The following is a 27,014-nucleotide window of genomic DNA, read 5'->3' on the forward strand; positions in this document are numbered from 1 at the left end:
AAAAATGTTTAAAAGTTAAAGACAAAAAAGTTATGCGGTAAAGTAACCGTTGCCCTACCCAAAACGGACGCCTATGACCGGTACTAGAAATTTGCAATGGATGGAATCGATTTATCTCTGACGCCATCTTCCAATAGCTCTAGCTCTCTTAGGAAGCATTTTCGGACTAGATGAATTGGGTTAAAAAGTCTTAAAATTATAAGAGGATCTCCTGTCTTCGTTTGTCGTTAGAGTTTCTGGACACCCTGTATATGTACAAAACAGAGGATAAATAATATGTTTTCTGGACTAGAATTGAACAAAGATCAAATCAATCCTCAAAAGTCAGTCATTAACCAGATAGACTTTCAGAGGTCTAAACAGATACAAAAAAATAAAGAAAGACTACGACCTATAGTAGGGTCCTAAATATTTCTCTAAGAGACCATCGTGATGATGGCCTTCTGCTTCTGGACGAAGATGCTGGACCTAGCAACGAGGGGAATTATTGTTAAGGTTTAAAATTGCATTAGGAGATAAGACTCTTAAACAACACCTATCCACAGCATCTTCCTGAGCAACATACATTAGTAGCGCCAGTCAAAAGCAATTAATAACATGTTGTGGTGAAGAAATAATTGAACAAATAATGAATCAGGTTCAAAGTGCAAATTATTATATTATAGTACTGTCTGTCATATTTGACGAAACGACCGAGGTATTTCACGTGCAACAGCTTTCTCTAAATTTGAGATACATACACAATAACAACATTCGTGAAGACTTTGTCAAGTTCATTGACGCTTATGAGAACCTAAAAATAATTAATGAAAATCAAGAAAGAGGGAAAGACCAATGCCTGACAGGAGAAGCATTGGGAAAATAGTATTAAACTTGTTGAAAAAACTGCACTTGGATCCGAAGAAATGTGTAGGAATTGGTACTACGGCAGGAATGGTGAATTTTAAGGCACTTCTCATACACGGTAAAAGTGTGTGAAAAGTGCCTTAGAACTCACCATTGTAACCATAATTTTTAAAAATTGCCCCCCGTACCTCTCCCCAAAAAGTTCATGGCCCCTCCCGAAAATCGGTCCTGGATCCGCCCTTGCATTGTGTACACGGTTTCTCGGACGTTATGACAAATGACGGTAACAAATAGACGAAGTGAAGTATTAAATATAAAAATGTTTTAATAATACGTATTATCTTACTCCCGAGGAAGACAAATCCAAAGATACAAAAATTATAATAAATATATTTGATAAAAATAATAAACATAAAGATAAAACCCATAACTAAATTAAAATTCATGGTGACGTTTCAATTATTACTTTAATCATCGTCAGAATAATAAGTTTCTTGAGCGGATGCTTTAAAATAATTTTAAAGGAACAAACAATAATTAATGAAAACGTAAAAATGACATTGACAATCATTGGTTTAAGTCAATAATTTCAAACACGCCATGTCTTGTTGCGTGTTTAAGGGTGGCTTCAAAAGAAATATGGATAATGCCTCCTTGATGCTGAGTTCCGTTGGAGAACTTGCATGACCAATGATTGAGAAGTCCTTACGACTAATAGGGTGGTCAGAATCAGTCATATGTTGGAATACCGCTGAATTTGGAATTGTTCTTGATCGTCTTCCTAAGTGAGGAGTGACACCTAAGTGTTCAGAATTTTCTATATCCCTAACTTTTGACGAGCAGTTTATTAAGAAAATTAAATACCTACATGTATACGTATTTTATTTCAATTTAAGCGTATAATACCTAAAAGCACCTAAATTATTTAATTTTGAAGTTTGAACTCTTGACAAAACCGCATCCATAGAAAAAGTACAGTGTACAACACATGAGAAAGTGACATATTTCTCCCTCGCTTGAACGTGCGTCGGCTCGTGCCAACAAAAAACTTGTGCGCTCGTGAGAAATATTTCTTTTTTCTCACTTGTACAATATACTATTTGGCAATATTTATAATTCGTATTTTATTTAATTTTACTTAATTTATTATGCAATTTTGTGCGATGTTAAATAAAAAAAAGTATAGAAACTACATAGTTATCTACTGTATAACATGCCACTAGTATTAAAATCGCCTTCTTGTGAAGTAATAATTTTTAGATATTATATTAATCATCGTCAGAATAAGTTTCTTGAGCGGATGCTTTAAAATAATTTTAAAGGAACAAACAATAATTAATGAAAACGTAAAAATGACATTGACAATCATTGGTTTAAGTCAATAATTTCAAACACGCCATGTCTTGTTGCGTGTTTAAGGGTGGCTTCAAAAGAAATATGGATAATGCCTCCTTGATGCTGAGTTCCGTTGGAGAACTTGCATGACCAATGATTGAGAAGTCCTTACGACTAATAGGGTGGTCAGAATCAGTCATATGTTGGAATACCGCTGAATTTGGAACTGTCCTTGATCGTCTTCCTAAGTGAGGAGTGACACCTAAGTGTTCGCAACATCTGACATTAAAGTGACGAGATCCTATCCTTTCCAAAGTCGTGAAAGCAAATCTTAATTCTATAGAGGGAAATGCTTTTTTAATTGTTCTACGGATGTTGCGTCGGATTTGTAAGCTGTGGTAACCAGTATATGGAAGTTTGATATAGATATTTTCTTTGATTTCTTCTACTTTGCTGTTTGGTTGGAATTTGTTAATTAAACACCACAATATGAAATTTACTAGTGAAATTGAAGTCAATGGAAATCTGCCCTTCTTAGGAATTAACATCTTCAGATCACCTTCAGGTTTTTCCACTTCAATATATAGAAAACCAACCTTCACCGGCCTGTATATAAACGCAGATAGCTTCATTCCCAACAAATACAAAACAAGTTTAATCAATATACTTGTTCACCGCGCTTTCACTATCTGTTCAACCTGGCAATTCCTACATGAAGAGTTAGAAAACATAAAGGTGATCTTAAGTAAAAATGGTTTTTCGTTGAACTTCTTAGAAAGATACATCAGACGTTTTTTCAATAACAAATTCCAACCAAACAGCAAAGTAGAAGAAATCAAAGAAAAGATCTATATCAAACTTCCATATACTGGTTACCACAGCTTACAAATCCGACGCAACATCCGTAGAACAATTAAAAAAGCATTTCCCTCTATAGAATTAAGATTTGCTTTCACGACTTTGGAAAGAATAGGATCTCGTTTCCATGTGAAAGACATGATTCCTAGTGATCTCGCATCTAACATTATATACCAATTCAAATGTAGTAGCTGTGCAGCTACGTACGTCGGGAAGACTCGACGTCACTTTAATGTCAGATGTTGCGAACACTTAGGTGTCACTCCTCACTTGGGAAGACGATCAAGAACAATTCCAAATTCAGCGGTATTCCAACATATGACTGATTCTGACCACCCTATTAGTCGTAATGACTTCTCAATCATTGGTCATGCAAGTTCTCCAACGGAACTCAGCATCAAGGAGGCATTATCCATATTTCTTTTGAAGCCACCCTTAAACACGCAACAAGACATGGCGTGTTTGAAATTATTGACTTAACCCAATGATTGTCAATGTCATTTTTACGTTTTCATTAATTATTGTTTGTTCCTTTAAAATTATTTTAAAGCATCCGCTCAAGAAACTTATTATTCTGACGATGATTAAAGTAATAATTGAAACGTCACCATGAATTTTAATTTAGTTATGGGTTTTATCTTTAAGTTTATTATTTTTATCAAGTTTAATGGTGTGTCCTTACCTACATAAATATATTTACTAAAAACACTAATATACTTTTTCCACACCTTTTTTGGACTGATACATACAAAACTTACAAGATTTAGCAACGAATAACATACTGTCTCTGTGCGCATGCGCGCAGAATAATAAAAATTCACTCCCTATTGCGCCTAAAGAAGTATAACTTCAAAAATTAAGGTGTAAACTATGCAGTGATCGTAACTGTACATGTTAGTTGGCATTCGCGTATTCACCTCCACGTGTTCGGTATGTCCTTTCAAAGCAATACCGCTCTGTAGCACTACGCCGCCACCACCAAAACTGATGCTCTGTATGAGGTTACAACTGACATACTGTTCACCAACTCCTTTGTAGACGAAGTTTTATCAATCCTGCTTCCATATGATGAACGGTATGCCAGATGTAACCTCATACAGAGTGTTAATTTTGGTGGTGGCGGCGTAGTGCTATGGAGTGGTATTTCTTGGACAGGAGATTCCGAACTTGTGGAGGAGATTGGGTGAATGACAGTTGATATGTACATTAAAAACATTTTAGAAGACCATATTTTGCCATTTGCCAGCCATATTAGATAACAAATTTGTGTTAATGCACCATAACCGAGGTCTTCATGTCGGTAGAATAGTGAATACTCACCTTGATGAGATTTAATTTAAAAATTTCATTTCACACGTTAGTTTCAAAATATGCAGTATTTTTGTCCGTGAGTGGATATTATGAGACTAATTATATTTTTAATTGAACAGATTTTATGTGGAACGCCATCAAAGACCCTTTGGATTCACACGTAGCTTTCGATATTGACGGCCTAGATCTTGCCTTCAAGTATTTCACTTCAACTACTTTAACTATGCGTTTGGCTGGTATTACGCAAATTAACAATCAGATCGGACTACTGGCCGAAATATGTGTTGGAGAATCTCTTCCTGAAGCCGAAGCTGCACCGAGACAAATGGCAGATTGGCTGATCAATAACAACATTATTTCACATATTTTTGGACCAAATCTTCATGTTGAGGTAAGTACTATTTATAATGAGTTATAATTTTCTTTCATTTTGTGCAAATAAGAGGACATTTAAGAAAAATTGACGTAATTAAGATAAACTACAAGTCAAACAATTAGGCATACACGTCATACCTAAATTTAATGACATCATAACCCACCGCTACAAACTTGACGGCAAACAAATTCAAAAAAAATTTTCCTCAGTTTCGTTAACGAACAGTTTTTTCGCTACCGTCAAGTTTAACAGGAAAGCGCTGTTGCCAAATAAAAAACATATATTATGTATTTACCACAGCTGCTACCGGCTACACTGTTTCTCTTTGTCTTTAAGAGTGTGAAACAAAGATAACTATCTAATATAAGTATCAAAATCATGTTGTCCTATATAAGGTTATGTAAGATTTTTGTTTGTTTATTTTTTTCTTTTATGGCCTTTGTGAGCTATGCCCATTTAGCCAGCAACATTTCTTAAAATTAACGCCTATAGTCCAGTCGGCAGGTTGTGGAAAAGGGGCGCCACGACGAAAAATTCCGAAGTTAATGAAATTTTAGGATGTTGTTTGTACATGTTTACTGATGTCAAATCCAAGTTTTCGACATGTCAAATCCAAGTTTTCGACCTCGAGGAGGTTGTGGAAAATTTTTGACGGCCGAAAAACCTCGAAATTTTCAGACTTGTTTCAGTTTGTCGCTCTTAACTCTAAAACGGTCAATCCTACGTGAAAAGCTATCATATAGTAATTTAAAGACGGCACAATTTCCCGTCGATCAAAAAAAAGTCCGGAATCGGTCCAATAGATAAACTTTTACGGGCGATCAAAAAATGACAATTTTTTCTAATTTTGTTAAAATCTGGCATAACCTCATTTTCAAAGTGCTGTAGCTTTACAGCATCACTCCCAATTGCCTACCCCCCTCCCTAAAGTTGTAGAGCATCAACAAGAGAGTTCAAAAACCACAAAAATTTTAAAATTGGCCTAATTTTTGAAATTTTAGAACCTGTTTTTTTAAAATTGGCGTTTCTCGAAAGTAGCTCCCACCTGGTTTTATGCTCTTTCCTGGGGCTTATTCAACCCTATAACCCACAATCGTCTCTGATACCATTCCGTATCGACCTAGGGACGTAATAAGGATTTACCTATGTATGTAGGATTATTGATATGTATTTAAATCTACCGTATCCATATTATCAGGATATTTCATCGGTCAGGATTTATTATCCTTTAGTAGAAAATATCTGTAGGTATAGGCCAGTGCAAATAGCGTAAAAAAATGGGTCAACTAAGAAATAATCCCGTTGTTCCAATTTTTAATATGTTTTTTGAACTGGTTCCCTAATGTAAAATCTTTTATTCTATCAAACTTACGGTAAAAGATAGAAGGTTATGAATATGCAACATATCTTGCTTTGAGCAAAAAATGCGCCTCTAAAGCTGAAAGAAGGCTGAAAATTTCTTAAATACTTTTTCTTCAATTCTTAATGAAACAAAAACGAATGTATTGATATATAAATAAAAACTGATTGAACATATTTAAGTTGAATTTGTATTTGATACACAAAGTGATTAAAAAAATAAGGTTGCACCTACATTTTGCGGTTTATTGATAGAATTGATAATATATACAAATATAAATACACGTAAATATTATACCGCAGAGTTAACACATTCAGTGCAGGACCCTAAAACCCGATTCATATTTTCAAGTTAATTTAAAACTTCAAACTCCTTACTTTTATTGCATTTATTTAATAAATTCATGTATATTTTATAACGGTTGTCAATATTATTTAATAAATACTACTAAAATCTGTCTGATGTTATGACGAAAAGCAAAATAAAATTAAAATAAAATAGTTATAAAAGTTAGTGTTGTTTTGAATAAGAGGAAAAATATCCAAAATGTATATGTGAAAAAAAAAACTAATTTGATTGGAAATTTTCATTTTATTTGCCAGAAAATAAAAACACTTGAATCAATGGCTATTGTTTATAAAAATTGAACACATTTTAAAGGAGTTCCCTGACTAAAAGTTCACTTATCTTTTACAGGTATAAGTTGAAACTGTTTTCTATGCAACAATAGGTTAATCCTTTCAGTAGGCAAATGACCTTTTACTGAATAGTTTTAAGGTGAAAGCAATAAAAGCTAACGGGAAATACGTCAAAAGTATGATTTGGTTGGGTCAATCCTCCCTTCTTTCTCCCTTCACCCTTCCTTTTCCCTCCTCCCTTTCGACCTCGTCCCTTCAGAAGTAAAAACAAATATAAATATTTAGCCAGTTGTGTAGAAGCCTCCCAAAGTATCGGGTCGTATTTATCGTGCGAAGTTTTCTACTTTTACTTGATATCCTTCCAAAACGTTCGTTACTATATAGTAATTATTATAGTATATTATAGTAGTGTGTGTACAGTAGTATATAGTTGTTGTAGTGTAGTGAAGAAAACATGGCCTCAACTTCGTCAACACCTACGAGAGAGGAGTGTTTCATATGCAGATCATCGTTGACAGAGGGTGTGGTGAATCATGTGAAGGTAAGAGGTGTTGCCAAACTTTGATCGCCCGTAAAAGTTTATCTATTGGACCGATTCCGGACTTTTTTTTGATCGACGGGAAATTGTGCCTTCTTTAAATTACTATATAATAGCTTTTCACGTAGGATTGACCGTTTTAGAGTTATGAGCAACAAACTGAAACAAGTCCGAAAATTTCTGAGGTTTTTCGACGCCAAAAATTTTCCACAACCTCCTCGAGGTCGAAAACTTGGATTTGACATCACTAAACATGTACAAACAACACCCTAAAATTTCATTAACTTCGGAATTTTTCGTCGCTAAAAGTACTTGCCGACTGACCTACTAACTAAACCTACCATACAACAACACTATTACAAACCTAATCGACCAATTAATAATAATGAAGGGAAAGTGAAGTTGGTTAAAAAATAAACTGTCGTTAAAATACACTCTGGGCCAAAATTAACAGCCCACCTTAAAAATGGGTCATTTTTGATGTCTCGTATTTCCTAAAATTGTGGTCCGATTTAAGTATTTTTTTTTTAAATATGTTATAGCCTTATTCTTTAACAGTATCGTTGTAATAATATTGTTGCTAAACAGGTAAATTTTCATTGTATACCGGGTGTACGAATCAAACTGTGTTTTTTTCTCAATATTCGCATCACCCTTTGGAATATTCTAGCATTTATAAAATATGTACTGAAATTATAGCCTGATGTTTTCTCGACATTATGTTTTTGATTCATTCGTTTATGTTGTATAATAAGAAGTTATGGACTAAGAACTAGCCATGTTTTTCATCCATACAGGGTGTTTTTATATAAGTATGGCAAACTTTAAGGGTTAATTTTGCATGAAAAAATAACGGTTTGCTTTATAAACGTATGTCCGCAAATGCTTCGTTTCCGAGATAGGGGGTGTTGAAATTTTTCTGACAAACTGACGATTTATTTATTGCTTTAAAACCGGTTGAGATTTGAAAATGAAATTTGGTGAGTTTTAAGAGGTAGTTATTGTACATTTTTTGACATACAATTAAGAATTTAATATTCACCATTGGCGCACATACGGGTAATATGAGCCGTCCTATTGTATGTCAAAAAATGTGCAATAACTACCTCTTAAAACCCACCAAATTTAATTTGCATATCTCAACCGGTTTTAAAGCAATAAATAAATCGTCAGTTTGTCAGAAAAATTTCAACACCTCCTATCTCGGAAACGAAGCCTTTGTGGACATACGTTTATAAAGCAAACTGTCATTATTTTTTCATGCAAAATTAATCCTTAGATTATTGATGAAAAACATGGCTAGTTATTTAAGTCCCTAACTTTTATTATCCCTATTGTCCCTATTATCCAACATAAACGAATGAATCAAAAAACAGAATGTTGAGAAAACATGAGGCTATATACTTTAACAATTTTTAATTGAAGGTGTTTCATTGGCAACATCGCACTTAAAGCAAGTCACCGATAGTTCTCTTGTCAACTTTGCAGTGGCTTACCAAAATAATATTTTAATTATTTATTACTTATTTATACACGTAATTACGTAAAGGTTAAATCTAAGATCGATGTAATTATTAAATTATCTTGTATGTTTTGACAGATATTTTCTAGTTGTCTAACAAAATAAAGTAAATATTCTTCTGAATCTATTTCTTTGTGGCATCTTATGCAATTACATACAGTATGGTGCAAATGTTTGGAATAAATTGGTTATTTCGTAAGCCACCGACTTTAAGGAAAAATCCTAACAGGTCGATTTTTACTTTTAAATTATGATTTTTTGAGACATATGTCCCACTAGTGATGTCATCCATCTGGGCGTGATGACGTAATCGATGATTTTTTTAAATGTCAATAGAGGTCGTGCGATAGCTTATTTAAAAGGTTATTCAATTCTCTATTCAGCAATATAAACATTAACATAATTATTTATACAAGCTGTTCAAAAAAATTTTTTTGAATTAAATTGACACAAAAAAAGAAGAAGGCATGTAATTTATTTAATTTAGAATATATTCTATTGCTTTCAGAAGACAAAAAAAATGGTTTTTGATAAATAAACATTGTTTTTCGCTTAATTTCAATATTCGAGCTGCCACCCATCTGCCCCTTGAGAGTTTGAAGATTATTTAATTTAAGCGAAAAACAATGTTTATTTCTGAATTAAACATTTTTTTCTATTTTCTGAATTTTCTGAAAGCGTTAGAATGTATTTTGAATTAATTTTTCTTAGACACCCTGTATAAGCAATTATATCAATGTTTATATTACTGAATAGATAATTGAATAACCCTTCAAATGAGCTAGCACACGACTCCGATTCTCATTTAAAGAAATCATAGATTAGGGACCGTTCAAGTATTACGCGACGAAGGGGGGGGGGGGTCAAAAATCTTCAAAAATTGCATTACGCAATAGTTAAACTCCCATAAGAGTGCGTTACGTGGGGGGGGGGGGGGTTAAAAATCGATTACGTAATACTTGAAAGCTCCCAAACGTCATCAAGCCCAGATGGATGACGTCACTAGTATGATATACATATATGTCAAAAAATCGTTCAAAAATAAAAATCGACCTGTCTCAGGATTTATCCTAACTGTCGCTGGTTTACGAAATAACGAATTTATTCCAAACATTTGCACCATACCATATCCAATATTAGTTATATATACACTATTTTACTTGGCAAATAATTTTGCATTTTGGCATATTTTCGACTTCCACTTCTGAAAGTGTTATTAATATTTTGTATTTTGATAACGATTTCCGAAGTGGAAGTCAAAACGTCAAATAAATTGAATTTTCAAAGTGGGCTTATTTTCGAAGTAAAATAATAAATAAAGTAAAATTTTATTAATAGAGAGTACCTATACAGTATTTCAAGGTCAATTTCCACTTTAAATTGTCATTATGATGTGTGTTTATAATAAGTATTGAGTTTCATTTACTATCCTTGATCTTTGGGAACGACATGAATAATATTTACAGATATTAAAACGTGAAAGAATAATGGCAAATGGCACCACCAAAAAGCAATGTTTGGTTTCATTTTAATGAACTATATCTCCAATTTACACGCCTACTAAAAATAGAAAGATGGTGGAGCATTTCTTTTAATCAAGTAAACGAAAGACAAGACAGTGTGAATACGAACAAGAGTGAAGACAATGAATCGAAGATTAAGATTTAATAAATAAATCTACTTTAAAATGTATAATATATTATGTCTGAATTGTCAATATGAATGAGTGAGATAAAATTAAATTATTAGAGAAGATTTTTTTACCAAGCAACAAAAACAAAATTTGTTTAAATTATTAAAGTTATGTATTTTGATAATAATTTCCAAGTTGGAAATCGAAACGTCAAATAAATTTAATTTAAAACTTAATTGTGACTTATTCCCATGTCACAAGAAACAAAACACCCCACGTCGACGTCTATGCGGATAAGGACACTTGTTGACGAGTGAAATATTTCTAAGAATTCTCACCCTTCGACGGACATAAATATATAGACCAGCGAAGTATTGATAAGGTTATTACCAATGATTCACAGTATTCAAGGAATTTGTTCAACTTAGCCACTTGTAAATTTGACCCATCGGCTGGAGGTATATTGCTACCGAAGCAAATTTTCGGAAATCATTTAATTTTTTCACTTATCCACATTGGCAAAGGATACACAATAAAAATGCCCCCGGTATAAATTTAGTTCTGAAATTTAACATTGTTGCCGATAGTTCTCAGTTCAATTTGTAGATGAGTCGCCTTCAATTAAAAATGGTTGGACTAGTTGGATTTTAATTTCAGTATTTTATAAATGCTAGAATATTCCACAGGGTGACGCAAACTTGAGAAAAAAACACAGTTTGATTCGTACATCCAGTATACAATGAAAATTTACCTGTTTAGAAACAATATTATTACATCGAGATTGTTAAAGAATAAGGCTATAACATATTAAAAAAATCACTTAAATCGGACAACAAATTTAGGAAATACGATACATCAAAAATGACCAATTTTTAAGATGGGCGGTTAATTTTGGTTCAGAGTGTATATACTAAATGAAATTTAATTTGAAAACAATAATTTGACATTATATTTAACTCCAATATTTTGAAAGAGGTCAGTTACCATTTACCATCTCACCAAATATAATAATGACATCATAATATCTAGGCCTTCTAGCCAATGAAAAGATAGCTGTAAGAGGACATGTCAAGAAAATCTGATTATTTCCTATATATTTTTTCAAATTTAAAATAAGACAACAAGGGGAAAATTGCATGCGAGCCTTATTGTTTGACTTCGACCATATATGCACTCATTGCAGACAAAGCAACGAAAAAGATAGAATTATGATATGGAGATATGTATTGATAATCTCCTGATCCTCACAGAAAAAAGGAATATATCAATATTGTTTTGGGTGACTTTAACGCTAAGCTTGAGAGATGAAAATTTCGAAGAGAATATGGACTTGGTGAGCGCAATGAAAAGGAGGAAGACTACTAGAATTCTATCAACAATGACAGAAATCCATCCACTGACTGGTGACAAGTATTTATATTTACTAAATAACCAGATTATTCCTGAATTTTAACAGGATGGCCAGTTACCACAAAATTTTCGGTTTCAATAAGATGAATTGGACGTAGAGAATTCATAGAGTGGCCTGCTCGTTCTTCGGGCCTTAACCCATTAGATTTTTTTCTGCGGAAATATTTAAAATCACGTGTTTACTGGCGTCTTTTTTGTTTCGAAGATATTTAGTTGATACCGTGCTTTGTTCCCACCATATACATGTAAATATATTGAGTGATAGGGAATCGACTATATTACCATATGTTTTCTTTTATTTGAATAAAATAAAAGAAGCTAGTAAATGTTTCTTATACCTATCAGCTTTTTTTTTTATTTTTCGGATAATTTAATTGTATATTTATTTTATAGGTCATAAAACAAAGCCATATAATTTTAAACTTTCTGGCAATGGAGGGACGAATCACTTGCGATCATATGGACGTAATTTGGGCAGCTGCTCAACTAAAACATTGTTCAAAACCTGTCCACGATCTGTTACCGGGTCTTGTTAAACATTTAGCAGCCGCGCCTACTTTACATCTCTATAGTTTGTTAACGAAGCTTGAACCTAAGGATCACACGGAACAAGTAAGTACATATTAACATTCACAAAAGAAAAATCATGAGATGTTTATGTATAAAGAAAATAATTTCTTGGTTAAGTTCGCTTTTAATTTATGTCTAGTATAATAAAATATTCTATCAGTTACTGTTTTGACCGATTTTTTAATATTCTTCTTTAAGTGCCATCTCCGCGATAGAGGTCGGCAATCATCATAGCTATTCGGATTTTAGCGACGGCTGCTCTGAAAAGTTCATTTGATGTACATCCGTACCATTCTCTCAGGTTGCGCAGCCACGACATTCTGCGTCTCCCTATAGGGCTTTTCATTCACAGTCATTTGTTTCGAGCTTCTGTCATATGTTGTATGATCCGTGTATATTAATATTATACATGGATTATACGACATTTGACAGAAGCTCGAAACAAATGACAATCGATGAAAATCCCTATAGGCGAAGCAATAAAGCACTTAAATCGGCCTTACCTCCGAAAAAAAAAACGACAAGACGGATCTTAATAATTCTTTTTACACTCGATTCGTGAATGCGCCAGGAAACTTTGTGACCCAGAGCCATGATATAAAATTGAAAAACTGCATACAAAAAAGGCATTATTAAAGTGCATATCAAACGACAATAAAAAAAATTCAGAACTCGTCAATTATCGGCGGAAATGAGTTGAATTTTATTACTCGGGGGTTTTTGAGGTCGCTGAAAACGAAAATGACGTCGAAAGTGATCTCTGGCGTACCTGGTGCCCAGGGTACCTACTGTTTACCTCGTCTTGTGGAGTTTTTGGCAAAGAATTTATTAAAAAATTAGTCAAAAATAATTACTGGGAGGTTTTTGGGGTCGCTAACCATACTCTAACTTCCGTTAGAGGTCAGTCTAACCATACTCCGGTGTAAATATTTTAATATTTATATCATCTTCTCGTTTCGCTTTGATTCAAGTCAGTCTTCTTGCAAAGCCTCTTTGAAAAAGGTTAGACCCCGAAACACGGTGTCAGAGACATGTCGGCAAGAGACTCTAATTGAATCAAAACGAAACCGAATATTTTCATTTTTGTCATATTTTTTTGTTTAAAAATAAAAATATAAAGTTTTATATAATCTGTATAATATTAATTAATAGAAATTGATTCAGAACAGTCAACATTAGTATTTGTATGTTATGTAAATATTTTCTATAATATAGTATTTTTTTTTATTATTTTAGACCTTGTATTTGGCCTCAGCTTTAATAAAAGCTGTGTGGTCTCGAGGAAGCGGTGCTCCAGATATTGGTCTTATTAATGTAGCTGCATCAAACGCTGGAATAGCTCTTCACAAATGCACTACTTCGTCTGAAAATAGTGTAAGCCTGGATCCTAGCAACTCAGAGGAAGAACACGTAAGTATTGCAAAAATTTTTAGTGTATAAAAGTGGTATAAAAGTAAAAATAAAAATATTTGCTGTGTCATATTCACATTTTTCCGTTCTACATCATACAGTGAAAGGTATTAAATAGATAAGAACACAGACAAGAAAATTAATGAAAAGCAAAAGAAAGGAGTATAATACACAAATAATCACAGATATATAAAAAGTCGGAAGAATAACCACATAAGACAATTCTTTAAAGACGTTTTAAAGAAGATCAAGGCCTGGTACCAAGCAAGAACAGGAAATTTCTTTAAAACGACAGCTGACAGCTTATTACCGATGACAAAATAGTCTTGAAAACCTAGAAGGAATACTTATATCAACTGTTAAACGACAAATCTAGAAGAAATACATTAAACATAGAGGTGTATACAGCTGAAATAGAAGACCAATGCCCGACGTACGAAGAAGTCACCCTGGCAATTAAAAAGCTTAAAAATAATAAAGCACCACGTAAGCAGCGATGGTATATCCGAAGAGTGCTTAAAACATGGAGGAGAAGCGTTGTACAGATCTATATACAAGCTAATTCATGATATTTGAAGAGTAGAAACAATGCCAGATGAATGGAAAGAATGGGTGATTGTACCAATCCACAAAAAAGGAAACAAAAAGCAATGTATTATTACGGGGAAATAACGCTCCTAAATACCACCTACAAAGTCCTTGCACATACACACTGTGCACTGTACTATTGACCAGATATTCACAATATAACAGATAATGGAATAATGCTGGAGTTTGATCGTGAGCTTCATCAGATGTTCATGGATTTTTAAACAAGAATTTTATAGAGTATGCAGGGTTACACTGTGGATAGCGATCCAAAAACTTGGCTTTCCAAAAAAACCAGTAAATTCGATACGGATGTGTATGGAACGGTTACGATGTAAAGTGAGAGTTGGACATCAATACTCAAAGACGTATCTGAAATGAAGAATACAGGGGAAAAACAAGGAATGTCACATTTTATAGATATTGAGATAAACGCCAATAAAGGTTTAATTCTTATGATATCTAAAAACTACTTATGAGATTCTTAGCAGAATTCTAGCAATTCTTATGGTATAATCTTAATATAATATTAATCTATTTTAACTTATTAATTTAATAATGCACCAAAAAACTGCTAACATTCCTTATTTTTGTTCAGTGGCTTGCGGATAATCCTGGTCCTTCGCCTGGATACAAATTCTTAGAAAATTTATATAGGCTGATCTTTCTGGTTATTGTCCTGAATTGATAGGCTAGTGCTAGTCGATAATACTTAGTTTTTGCTACCATATGTCGAGAAAAGCCAAAACTCATGAAAAAGTGATATTTCGTGTTTTCCCCCTGTACTTTTCAAATAAACAATGGACTAAAACGGGGAGGTGAACTTTTACCCCAACTCTTAAACTTAGCCCTGGAACACATAATCAGAAGTGCAAGAATCGAAAAACTGACTACAATATTCCATCGAGAAGTACCAAACTTACTGTTGGTATTTGAAGACGATATCGATCTAATAGGAAGCACCAGATTAAGGTTGAAGATGGTTGAAGATTAAGGATGAAGCGAACTTTCGTCAAGTTCGAGAAGGAAGCAGAGAAGATGGGTCTCCTAATCAATGAAGACAAAACTAAATAATATATTTATATGAGCTGCAATAACCGAAACAGAGATAGAATCGGACAAAACGTTACCATCCATGACTTTAAACCTTGAGCGCGTCAGATAGATTGGTATCGTGGAACAATAGACGGAGAGGCAGCGCTGAAATATCTCTTTGAATTTACTAAAGCTAAATTTTTCACAGTTGATTACTGTGATTGTGTAGAGAAACATACTGCGGTCAGTCAAGCGAAACGTAGAACAGGGAACACTGAGAGGGTATCAAAGTTCCTTTCCTACGGAGGTAATTAAATCCATTTACTAAGGCTGAAAATCAGTACACACATTCTAAATTAAATATAAATAAAAGTTATTATTGTCGGTCAGCTGTATGACTGGACAGAGCCGGTCGTTCGGCCCCAATGAATGTACAGGGTTATTCACTATATTTTGACCCCCTTGTAAACTGCTTTATTTACGGAATTAGAAAAAAAATGTACAAAAGTTATTCGATTTTTTAATTAGGATTTTTTGACATATATATCGTACTAGTGACGTCATCCATCTGGGCGTGATGACGTAATCGACTATTTTTTTAAATGAGAATAGCGGTCGTGTGCTAGCTCATTTGAAAGGTTATTCAATTCGTTATACAGTACTATAAACATTAAGATCATTATTTATACAGGGTGTCCAAAAAAATTTTTTGAATTGTTAATTAAACAATTAATTTAATTTAAAAAAAAAATTGGACACCCTGTATAATTAATCATGTTAATGTTTATATTACTGAATAGGGAATTGAATAACCTTTCAAATGAGCTAGCACTCGACCCCTATTCCCATTTAAAAAAAATAGTCGATTACATCATCACGCCCAAATGGATGACGTCACTAGTACGATATATATGTCAAAAAATCATAATTTAAAAATCGAATAACTTTTGTATTTTACATTTTTTTCTAATTCTGTAAATAAAGCAGTTTACAAGGGGGTCAAAATATAGTGAATAACCCTGTACATTCACTGGGGCCGACCGACCGGCTCTGTCCCGTCATACAGCTGACCGACTATAATAACTTTTATTTATATTTAATTTAGAATGTGTGTACTGATTTTCAGCCTTAGTAAATGGATTTAATTACCTTCGTAGGAAAGCAACTTTGATACCCTCTCAGTAACCCCTGTTCTACGTTTCGCTTGACCGACCGCAGTATGTTTCTCTACACAATCACAGTAATTAACTGTGAAAAATCTAGCTTTAGTAAATTCAAAGAGATTTTTCAGCGCTGCCTCTTGGACTATAACTGGAGACAACAGGATTACAAGAAATAAACAATAGGATATTGATTAGTCGGCAACAGATGTCTTTATGTTCTTCATCACCTTATAAACTCTAAACAACTAACAAGACATACAAGGATACAACTATATAAAACAATCATACCACCCGTAGTGATTTATGGTAGCGAAATATGGACGATAACACAGGCAAACAAAGCGACTACGTGTTTGGGAAAGAAAAATAATTTTTTCTTTGGAAAGAAGGAGAATCTTTGAGCCTGTGGTTGATGGAGCAGCAGGACAATATACGATAAGAGCTAACAAACAGCTTGAAGAACTATATCCAGGCACGATAGCATAATGCGAGATAACATAGCAGGAGACCTTAAAGCTATGGGTGTGGAGAATTGGATGGAGATTGCTCAAGACAGAGGAATGGAGGCATGTTGTCAAGTCGGCTAAAAACGGCTGTTCGTAGCATGCTTTTGGTTTTATTGGTGTCTTCTCTTGATTCAACACTAGTGATGTTGAAAAAGTAACTATTCGTTACAAAATACTCGTTACTTACGAATGCCGAAAGTAACGGTTACTATACAGAGAGGTAAATCGTTACTTTGATTACTCTGATTACTTCGTACCAATCGTATCAGAGCGAGTACCTATTTTGAGTATTGTATCTACAATCGGCTGATATCGGAATCGGACCCGTACTCCACGAGTGTTCGGTATCAGTACAGTTAACTAAAATTTTATCTGTGAAGGTTGAAGGCTATGAAGAGTTTTACAGGATTACAGGGCGCTGAGAAGTAGCTGAAACAGAGGGAGGTATATCATTTAACAAAGCATGCACCCAGAAACAGATGTCTATACGATTTGTCGAGTCGAGGTAGATAATTCACAGAATTTTACAGATGTTAGTTCCTTACAGATGTTATACTTATACGAAATACTGAGAAATGCGATTCTCGATATGATTACCGGTACTCAAATACAAGAGTAATCATAGTAAGCAAAGTATCCTACTAATACTGATACAAAATATGTACTGAGAAATGCGATTCTCGATATGATTACCGGTCCTCAAATACAAAAGTAACAAAAGTAATCAAAGTAACGAATACTGTAAATGATTACTTTATACAAAGGTAACGATTTGTAACGAATACTCGAAAGTAACTATAATCAACATCACTATTCAACACCATAGGTCATAACAGGTCTGATGCAAGTTTTATAAATTCTAACTTTGCTGTCCATTCTCATATATGGGATTTTCCAGACCACATCTCTCAAACATCGTGACATGACTGCGGCCTTCTTTATTTGTCCTCTTAGATCTCTGGCTGGGTCATGATAACTTGATAAATCTACACCTAGATATTTTATCTGGTTTAACTGTTCTATGGGTTTCCCCTCTACCACGAGTTTGCATCTAAGTAATTGGATCTTTCGCAATGGTATTACATTTTGTTTTCTGCGTGGATAATAATATGTTCATGTTGAGTCGTCGGCATGCTTGGTAGAATCGATAAAGTTGTCTTTGTAGGTTATCCTCATCCTCTGCAATCAGGGCTGCATCATTAGCATAGCACACTATACTGATTGTACTGTGACTGAGTCTGTATCCTAGTTGTAGCGATTCCACATCTTCTATTATTTCATCCATTAGCATATTGAATATAATTGAGTAGCAATATATATCCAATTTTAATTATTTTTTTATAAACAAAATATATTTTTTAATTTTTAGGGCGAGAGTTCGGCACAGTCAGAAAGTAGAAAAAGTGAAAGTGAGGATATAGACGCAGTAGAAATAGAGGAGGATGAAAATGGGCACATTGTGGTGGATAATAGTGGACCTCCGCCGTGCAAACTGGCTCGAAAACAAGTTATCGAAAGGGCACATTGTAATGGAAGCAGTACGGATTCAGAATTAGACGGTAATGTAATATTTAATGTACAAGATGATTTAGTGAATTCGTACGATTTGACAACGCTGCTGACGATAAAATGGAGGAGCCGCGAGCTTGCAACGTAAACGTTGTGAATCTAGAGAGTGGGAAATTTAGTTATCATGGAGACGTGGTCGGGTGAATAACGCACATAGCTTATTCAAAGATGGTGAAAGTTTTGTATGTGTACAACGAGCGTTTCGTTTACACTTCCATTTGACGCCCCGCGCTGCAGTTCCGTCTAACATGGCTAAAGACTTAGGAGGGTTAGGAACTTTGAAAGTAGTACTTCAACATGACAAAAAAGAGGTGGCAGTGTCACAACTGCTCGCACACCACAGAATATTGAAGCGGTGCCAAATTCATTACACACGAGTCGTCGCAGGGATCTTCGAGGACTCGCGTGTAGTGAATTTCGCACCGCTTCAATATTCTGTGGTGTGCGAGCAGTTCTGACACTGCCAGCTCTTTTTAGTGACGTTCCACTACGTTCAAAATTCTTAGCTTAAGTCTTGTAACTTGGTCTTGTGAACGGGGCGGCAAATGGTACTGTAAACGAAATGCTCGTTGAACACGCACAAAACTTTCACCGTTTTTGTAATAAGCTTTCACAGCAAATGCGCGTTGTTCACAAGACCACGCCTCCATGATAACTAATATTCCCACTCTCTAGATTCACAACGTTTACGTCGCAAGCCCGCGGCTCCTCTATTTTATCGTCAGCAGCGTTGTCAAATCGTACCGTTTCACTGAATCACCCTTTATTATAACTGTGTAAGTGCGAAATCCCATTAGTGCGTTGCGTTGTCGCAGCGTCGTTTTTTATATCATTTTTAAAGTGTTCTTTTGTTACCATTATTACACCATCACCGAAATTAACGTAGAAACTATAGAAGATTCTGGATATCTCCTTTGATAGCATTAAGAAATTGTGAAAAAATATATGAAAACGACGCTGCGATAACCTCGCCCTAATATGTTCAAAGTGAAACGTGGCATCCGGAAACATTTTTGCCACATATATTGATAACGTTTTTCCATAAACGTTTTGGTTATTATTGGTTGATATTTAATTATATTGTTTTGGTAAACGAGAAAGAAAAACCTCAACCTATTGCTTTAATGATTATAAAGAATATATAACGGAACAGTTTTGATGATTTCTTACATAATATTGTACAGGCGTGTTTTCTGATGAGATGGACTCAACTTTTTGCTTCATTACGAACTTTTTTTTTAATAAGTATTATAGTGAACAAATTATAAAGCACATATAATTCAAGTCCGAATCTGACGTTGACATTTGTTTGTAGGATTGTCATATCCAGCAAATACGAAATGGGCGCCCGGACAGGGAAAAATTAAAGCCGAAACTCGTGCGACGGTACGCAAGAAAATAGCAGCCAAGATCAACATTTTGCCGAAAGTTGACGAGAATATCCCTTCCAGTAGTTCTCAAGATGAGGCCGATACTGAAGACTCCCCTTCGAAATTAAGGAAACGAAGAAAATTGTTAAGGAAAAGCAGGTCCAAAAGACAAAAGGGTAAGAGTTTTGTTTGCATTTTAGCCTATTTGATAATAAACAGGACTAGTGATGTAAAATTTCCGGGAAGATTCGAACGCCGGAAAGTTTCCGGAAACTTTCCGGGAATATTGGAAACTTATGGAAATATTGCATTTTTATTAAAATTATTATTATAAATTATATAAATCAGTAGTTAGCTTTACTTTTTGTTGTAGTATTACGACTACACAAAAAATCTGTTAAAAATTAAATGTCCAAAAATCCTTTAAAAATTTATTTAACTTAATTAAAAAAAATACTCTGAATATTTGTTATTAGTCATTATAATTAAAATTAAAAAAGATATTTTATTTAAAAAAATATTAAAATAAAAAAGATAACATACAATAAACAACCCAATATTGATTATATAGGAACTTACTTCAGGTAATTTGTATTATTATGCAGGGTGGCGAGAAAGTATGGAAACACGATAATTTCTCGGAAACCGCTAAAACGAATGTTGCATTTAAAATAACAAAGTTCATTAGATTTCCAGAAAAACGAAAGATTTGACAACAATGTAATTACCACTATAATATCGGCCGCACTAAAAGATCTTAACTTCCAATTGATTTGTTACCCTTTCATTAAACTCTCATGCAAAAATCAGACTGGTATTTATCACCCATAGGGCAGTCAATGAGGATATTTGGCTCCGAATTCCACCCTACTACATTGATTTACTTGATATTTTCACAGTAAGTAGGGAATAGCTCAAGAAACAAAGTCTACCCTATGCCGATGTGGGCTTTTATCTTGGGGGTGGTTCCCACCCCTTCTCGGGGGTGAAAAGTGTTGTGGTTAAAATAGCCACGGAAAAGGCTAGAGAACCTAATTTTAAGCAAAAACTGTTCTATAATTATTTTTTGAAAACTCGATACTTTTTTAGTTATTCGTGGTTGAAAATTGGCCATTTTCATTGAAAAAGACACCTTTTCGAACGGTTTTTTGCGAATACCTTAAAAACTATGCATCTAACAAAAAAACTATATAAAATATTTCTGTAGGTTATAAAAAAACAAAGAGATTTGTTCCTTCATAAATCTTCTAGTTAAAATATAAAGAGGGATATGGTAGGCAAGAAGAGTTTGTTTTTTTTGCTGCATGCTCAAATCGGTGTATTCAACTTGAAATAACAGAGAAACTGTCGATTTTAGGTGTATAATGATACTAATAACTTTTGTAGTGCTTGAAAAGACCTTTAAAATGAGCAATACTAAATGTCGATTACATTCAAACTAAGCGAGATATTCTGCAAAGAAGTTGATGACTAATGTATTTTAAGAAGAAATGAGAAGTACATATATTTAACCCCTCATCCATCAGAATTTAAATACATCGTTTTCCTTCTACAATACTTTTTATTATAGTATTATTTCTATGTTCAAAAAGTTGGACTGGATTAAAATGGTTTTTGAAAAAAATAAGATCAAATTATAGAGCGCATTTTTAAATTTTCTTAAAAATCTTCCTTTTCCTTCATGTAACTCAAAAAAGATAAGAGATACGAAAAAAAGATACCACACAAAAATGTAGGGCTTTTTCAGATAAAAATTTCCTTTTTATTTCTCATTACTGTATCTCTTATCATTTTCAAGTTACATGGAGAAAAATAATAAAGATTTTTAAGAAGTTTTAAAAATGCGCTCTATAATTTGATCTTTTTTTTTTTCAAAAACCATTCATTTTAAACCTGTTCAACTTTTTGAACATAGAAATAATACTATAATAAAAGGTATTGTAGAAGGAAAACGATGCATTTACATTTTGGTGGATGGGGGTTAAAATTACTTCTCATTTTTTCTTAAAATACATTAGTTATCAATTTTGTTTGGAGCATATCTCGCTTAGTTTTAATGTAATGGACCTTTAATATAGCTCATTTTAAAGATCTTTTCAAGCACTACAAAAGGTATTAGTAGCACTATACTTATACACCTAAAATCGACCGTTTCTCTGTTATTTCAAGTTGAATACACCAATTTGAGAATGTACCAAAAAACAAACTATTTTCACCTACCATATATATCTCTTTTTGTATTATATCTAGAAGATTTATGAAGGCAAGTGTCTCTATGGTTTTTTGTAACCTACAAAAATTTTTAATACAGTTTTTTTAGTTAGATGCATAGTTTTTAAGGTATTCGCAAAAAACCATTCGAAAAGGTATTATGTTTCAATGAAAATGACCAATTTTCAACCACGAATATCTCAAAAAGTATTGAGTTTTAAAAAAAATATATAGAACAGGTTTTGCTTAGAATTAGGTTCTCTAGAAAATTCCGTGGTAATTTTAACCAAAAAATTTTCCACCCATAAGAAGGGGTGGGAACCACCCCCAAGATAGAAGCACACATCGGCATAGGGTAGACTTTGAATTAGAAGATAAGTAGAGGCTAGGCCCAAAATTTCATTAAAATCCATGCAGTAGGATAGAATTCGGAGGTAATATCCTATTCTTGCTCCCATTGACTGGCGTACAACTGAGCATTTTAATAAGTCCGACACGTAGAACATATCAAATTACAGAAATTATGTTGGTGATAAAAATAGCAGTCTGATTTTTGCATGAGAGTTTAATGAAAGGGTAACAAATCAATTGGAAGTTCTCTCCGACAAAATACATGGGACGTTTTCGTAGTCTGACGTTCCAAATGTTTAACCTGTTCCAGTGTTCCCGTACATCAAAGTTTGTCCGACTAGAAACCGTTAAGATATTAACAAATTTTCAGATTGCTATTAATAACTTTTTTTTTAACAAAATCAATGGGAAAATCCCAGTAGCTGGCTGTATACCATAATTAAAAATCGTATAGAACAAGTAAAAACTTCGTTTGTACAATGGTATAAAAAGTTTATTGAAAAACTATTAAAAAGTCATCCAAAAGGATTCGCAAAACGTTTTCGATCTAGATCAGATCATCTTCAGTGCGTTCTGCTTAGTAGATGAAACTAGCAACCTTATAAAATAGGTGACATCGAGAAATCTGATTTACATGTTGAAAATCTGATGTTAGTAGCGACTCTAAGTCGATGTTAAAAGATTAATTTAGTGCTCAAAGGGCAACATGATTCACTGCTCGATAAGAACGTGTGGTTCTTGCCGGTTCTCGATAGGTTGGTCTGTGTCCATTGAACTGGCAAGAACCACCACGTTCTTATCGAGCAGTGAATCATGTTGCCCTTTGAGCACTAAATTAATCTTTTAACATCGACTTAGAGTCGCTACTAACATCAGATTTTCAACATGTAAATCAGATTTCTCGATGTCACCTATTTTATAAGGTTGCTAGTTTCATCTACTAAGCAGAACACACTGAAGATGATCTGATCTAGATCGAAAACGTTTTGCGAATCCTTTTGGATGACTTTTTAATAGTTTTTCAATAAACTTTTTATACCATTGTACAAACGAAGTTTTTACTTGTTCTGTATAACTTTTTTTTGGTACGCGGGATCCAAGCCTATTTATTTTATTTACCTTGAGTTTATTAAACCTTTGTTACTTTCTGTATAGGCAGTCACAAAAGAATTCAGCGTATAGCCGCCATAGAAGCGATGGATAGTGACCACGAGATCAAGAACCGTTTAAAAATGATCAATCATAATTTGCATGTGGCCCAAATAAATAATGTGGTGGATTTAAACGTCAAACAGGCTGTATATCTGGAGGAAAGTTCTTCCTGTAGTGAACTAGGCAAAGAAGGCCATGACGGAAATTGTGCTAATTTTTTAGCTTTACACTCATCGTCAGGGTAAGTATGAAATGTTTTTATTATCGTTTTGAGCTGAGGTTGTTTGATAACTACCTGACCTAACACAGAAATAACGCTAATTCGGTGTAATTACGGTTTTTTAAGTGTACTCACTTGTCAGGTAGGGATATATGGATGAGTAACACCAAGTTCTGCTCATCCATAGGTCGATCCGATATACCAGCGTATTCCAGGCTCAGTAGTAGATTCATATATAATTTTAAACTACTACGGTGGCCTGTTTTTTCTGTCCAGAGCCTGAATCGTCCTCCGCTAGATCATTAATATGCAGTCTTCCTACTTTTTATATAATCAAAAAGTTTCCTATGCTAAATGCCCCCTCTTCTTAATACTTTCTCATTTCTGACTCTGTCTTTCCATGATTTATTTATAAACTTCAAGTTTATTAATGAATCTGGTCTTTAATGTCCATGCTTTCATTCCGTAAAAGAGAACAGGCCAAACGTAACTCTTCAGCATCCTGTACCTCAAGTTGAAGTCCAACTTGCGATCACTCGAAAGTTTAAAAATTTATGAAGTTTCAAAAATGTGCAAAGTTTGCATTTGGTTTTTCTCGTGATGTTGTTAGATCTTAGATGTTTAATTAGTCCATTATATGTTCTATTAGCAATATGTATTCTTCTCTTAACTTCTTCGCTGACATTGTTATCTGCGGTAACTAGTGAACCTAGATACGTAAAAGTGTTTACGCTTTCGATGTTATAGTCTCCTATTGTCAGATTCTGTAGGTTTCTTTGGCCTGTCGATTTGCTGGTCTTCATGTATTTGGTTTTATTTCATTAATATTTAGGCCAATGTTTTGTGCCGCTCTTTCTATCGCATTAAATGCTTCTATCATTTCTCTTTTGCTTCTAGCTTTGCTTCGCAACTCCCTCATCTTCCTTAGTCTCAGCATCCGTATGGCTTGCAAATTGTAGAAGCCTCGGGAGGTGTAACCAGAGAAGGTTCCCATTGTTTTCATTCTGGTGGGATGTAGAATAGCATTATGTTGTTTTGTATGCCATTAGAGTGAAAACTTAGTCTTTTTGTTAGCAGTTGCCGCTAGGGCATCTATGCCATTTCGTTCGTTGCGATCCGGGACTGCACGCTGGGGTTTGTTTTAGTTGGATCAGGGAGAGCAGCATATGTGCCTCCTGATGAGAGACTAATAAGTTTCGAAACCGGTAGAGGTGCTTGCAGCACTCTCTGATTGGACTGGAATATGGTTCGGCTGTATTTTCGTTTTGCAGCGAAATTGAAAATGGTTATTCATTTTTGATTTACATTTACTCTGTGTGGAGTATGAAGGGAACCATTCTCGTTGGAACTTTACCGCGCTGAGCAGATGGGACGTGAATTGTAAATTGTAGAATTCCCTCATCTTCCTTAGTCTCAGCATCCGTATGGCTTGCAAATTGTAGAAGCCTCAGAGGTGTAACCAGAGAAGGTTCCCATTGTTTTCATTCTGGTGGGATGTAGAATAGCATTATGTTGTTTTGTATGCCATTAGAGTGAAAACTTAGTCTTTTTATAATAATGAGTATTTTTGTCCTCTCATTACATGTCCCAAGTACGCAAGTTTTCGTCTTTTGATAGTTAGTATTATTTCCGGTTGATTTTTTATCCTTCTAGTTACTTCCACGTTTGACATTCTTTGAATCCATGATATTCGTAGGATTCTTCTGTAACACTAAGGGCCGGTTGCTCGAACGCTAATCAAAAATGGAATCCACTGATCATTATCAAATATTAAATTACAATTATATTTGATTAAGCGTACTTCTGACAGATGTCACATTTTGAGGTTATGTGGACTGATTTATTTTATTATTTTAGTTTTAATTTAAAATAAACTATAATAGGGCTTTTTATCGATTGTCATTTGTTTCGAGCTTCTGTCATGTGTCACATAATATTAATATATCTACGTAATACGTCTTTGGTTTGTATCATTAACAATACCAATAACGTATGACGTAGATATATTAATATTAGACGACACATGACAGAAGTTCGAAACAAATGACTGTGAATGAAAAGTCCTATTAAACTCTTTCTGATGTTAATTTTTTGTTTTTACTTACAAATCAATAATAATAATAATAATAAGCAATTTTTAATAATATAAGAGCTGCGGCTACATTTTAATTACTGCGTTACCTACAATCAATGAATGATTAGTGTTTTACATTAATTTTCTTTGTCTCAATTTGATTCCCATCAAGAAAATTGATTACAATAAACTGATTCATTATAATCAACTTCTTGATTAGCGTTCGAACAACCGGCCCTTAAATTCAAAGCGGCCAACTTATTCAAATGAACTTGTTTCAATGTCCACGCTTCCAAGCCATAAAGAAGAGTAGTAGAGAACACGTGACATCGAAGCATCCTTCGGCGTAGTTCTAACCTTATATCCCGACAACAAAGAAATTTTTTAAGTTTAATGAATGATGCTACATCTCAGCTCAAGTTTATTCTAGTAATACAGTTGACATTTTTATTTTAGGCATGTTTTGGAAATGCTAAGTGGAGAAGAAGCCGAAGTGGAAGGAGACGCCGAAGGTAGCTATTCTTCTCGTATGAGCAACAAATCAGAAAAGAATATGGCTGATTTCGACGGAGAAGATTCCGTTTGCGAAGACGAACTTGCCAGATTGACAGAGCACGCTAGTATGAACCTGCACGTATTTAACCATCCAGCGGAAAAGGCCACGATTCGTGCTGATTTAAGATTATCGGCTTGTTTTAAAGTTGATAATGTTTGTCAGCCTGGTAATACGTTACTTTGGGATTTGCTACAAGATGACAAGATCTGTCAGCTTGGGGAAGGTTTGGCTTTAGAAGCCGAAAAGACGTTATGTAATTTGATCTGTTTCACTCCCGATAAAGAAATTAGGATGAAGTTTATCGAAGGTTGCTTGAATAATCTCGCAAATAATGTGTAAGTATTCTTTGTCATATACGTAATTAATGTATAAAGGGTAGTTCAAACAAGTAGAGATGCATGTCATAGATTTA

General features: G+C 34.1%; 1 protein-coding gene across 2 annotated transcripts in view; it reads left to right on the forward strand.

Annotated features, from left to right (window-relative positions):
- The window catches only part of LOC114327388 (ubiquitin carboxyl-terminal hydrolase 34), a 273,865-nt gene that overhangs the window by 29,004 nt on the left and 217,847 nt on the right, over positions 1 to 27,014 (forward strand). For both annotated transcript variants that reach the window (XM_050649892.1, XM_050649893.1), the window contains exons 5-11: positions 4,470 to 4,741; positions 12,221 to 12,439; positions 13,634 to 13,807; positions 18,469 to 18,658; positions 19,984 to 20,214; positions 23,756 to 23,993; positions 26,503 to 26,937. In XM_050649892.1, coding sequence (XP_050505849.1) covers positions 4,470 to 4,741; positions 12,221 to 12,439; positions 13,634 to 13,807; positions 18,469 to 18,658; positions 19,984 to 20,214; positions 23,756 to 23,993; positions 26,503 to 26,937 — 1,759 coding nt within the window. The remainder of the gene's footprint in view (positions 1 to 4,469; positions 4,742 to 12,220; positions 12,440 to 13,633; positions 13,808 to 18,468; positions 18,659 to 19,983; positions 20,215 to 23,755; positions 23,994 to 26,502; positions 26,938 to 27,014) is intronic.

The sequence above is a fragment of the Diabrotica virgifera genome, chromosome 4, assembly GCF_917563875.1.
Source record: "Diabrotica virgifera virgifera chromosome 4, PGI_DIABVI_V3a".
NCBI lineage: Eukaryota > Metazoa > Arthropoda > Insecta > Coleoptera > Chrysomelidae > Diabrotica > Diabrotica virgifera.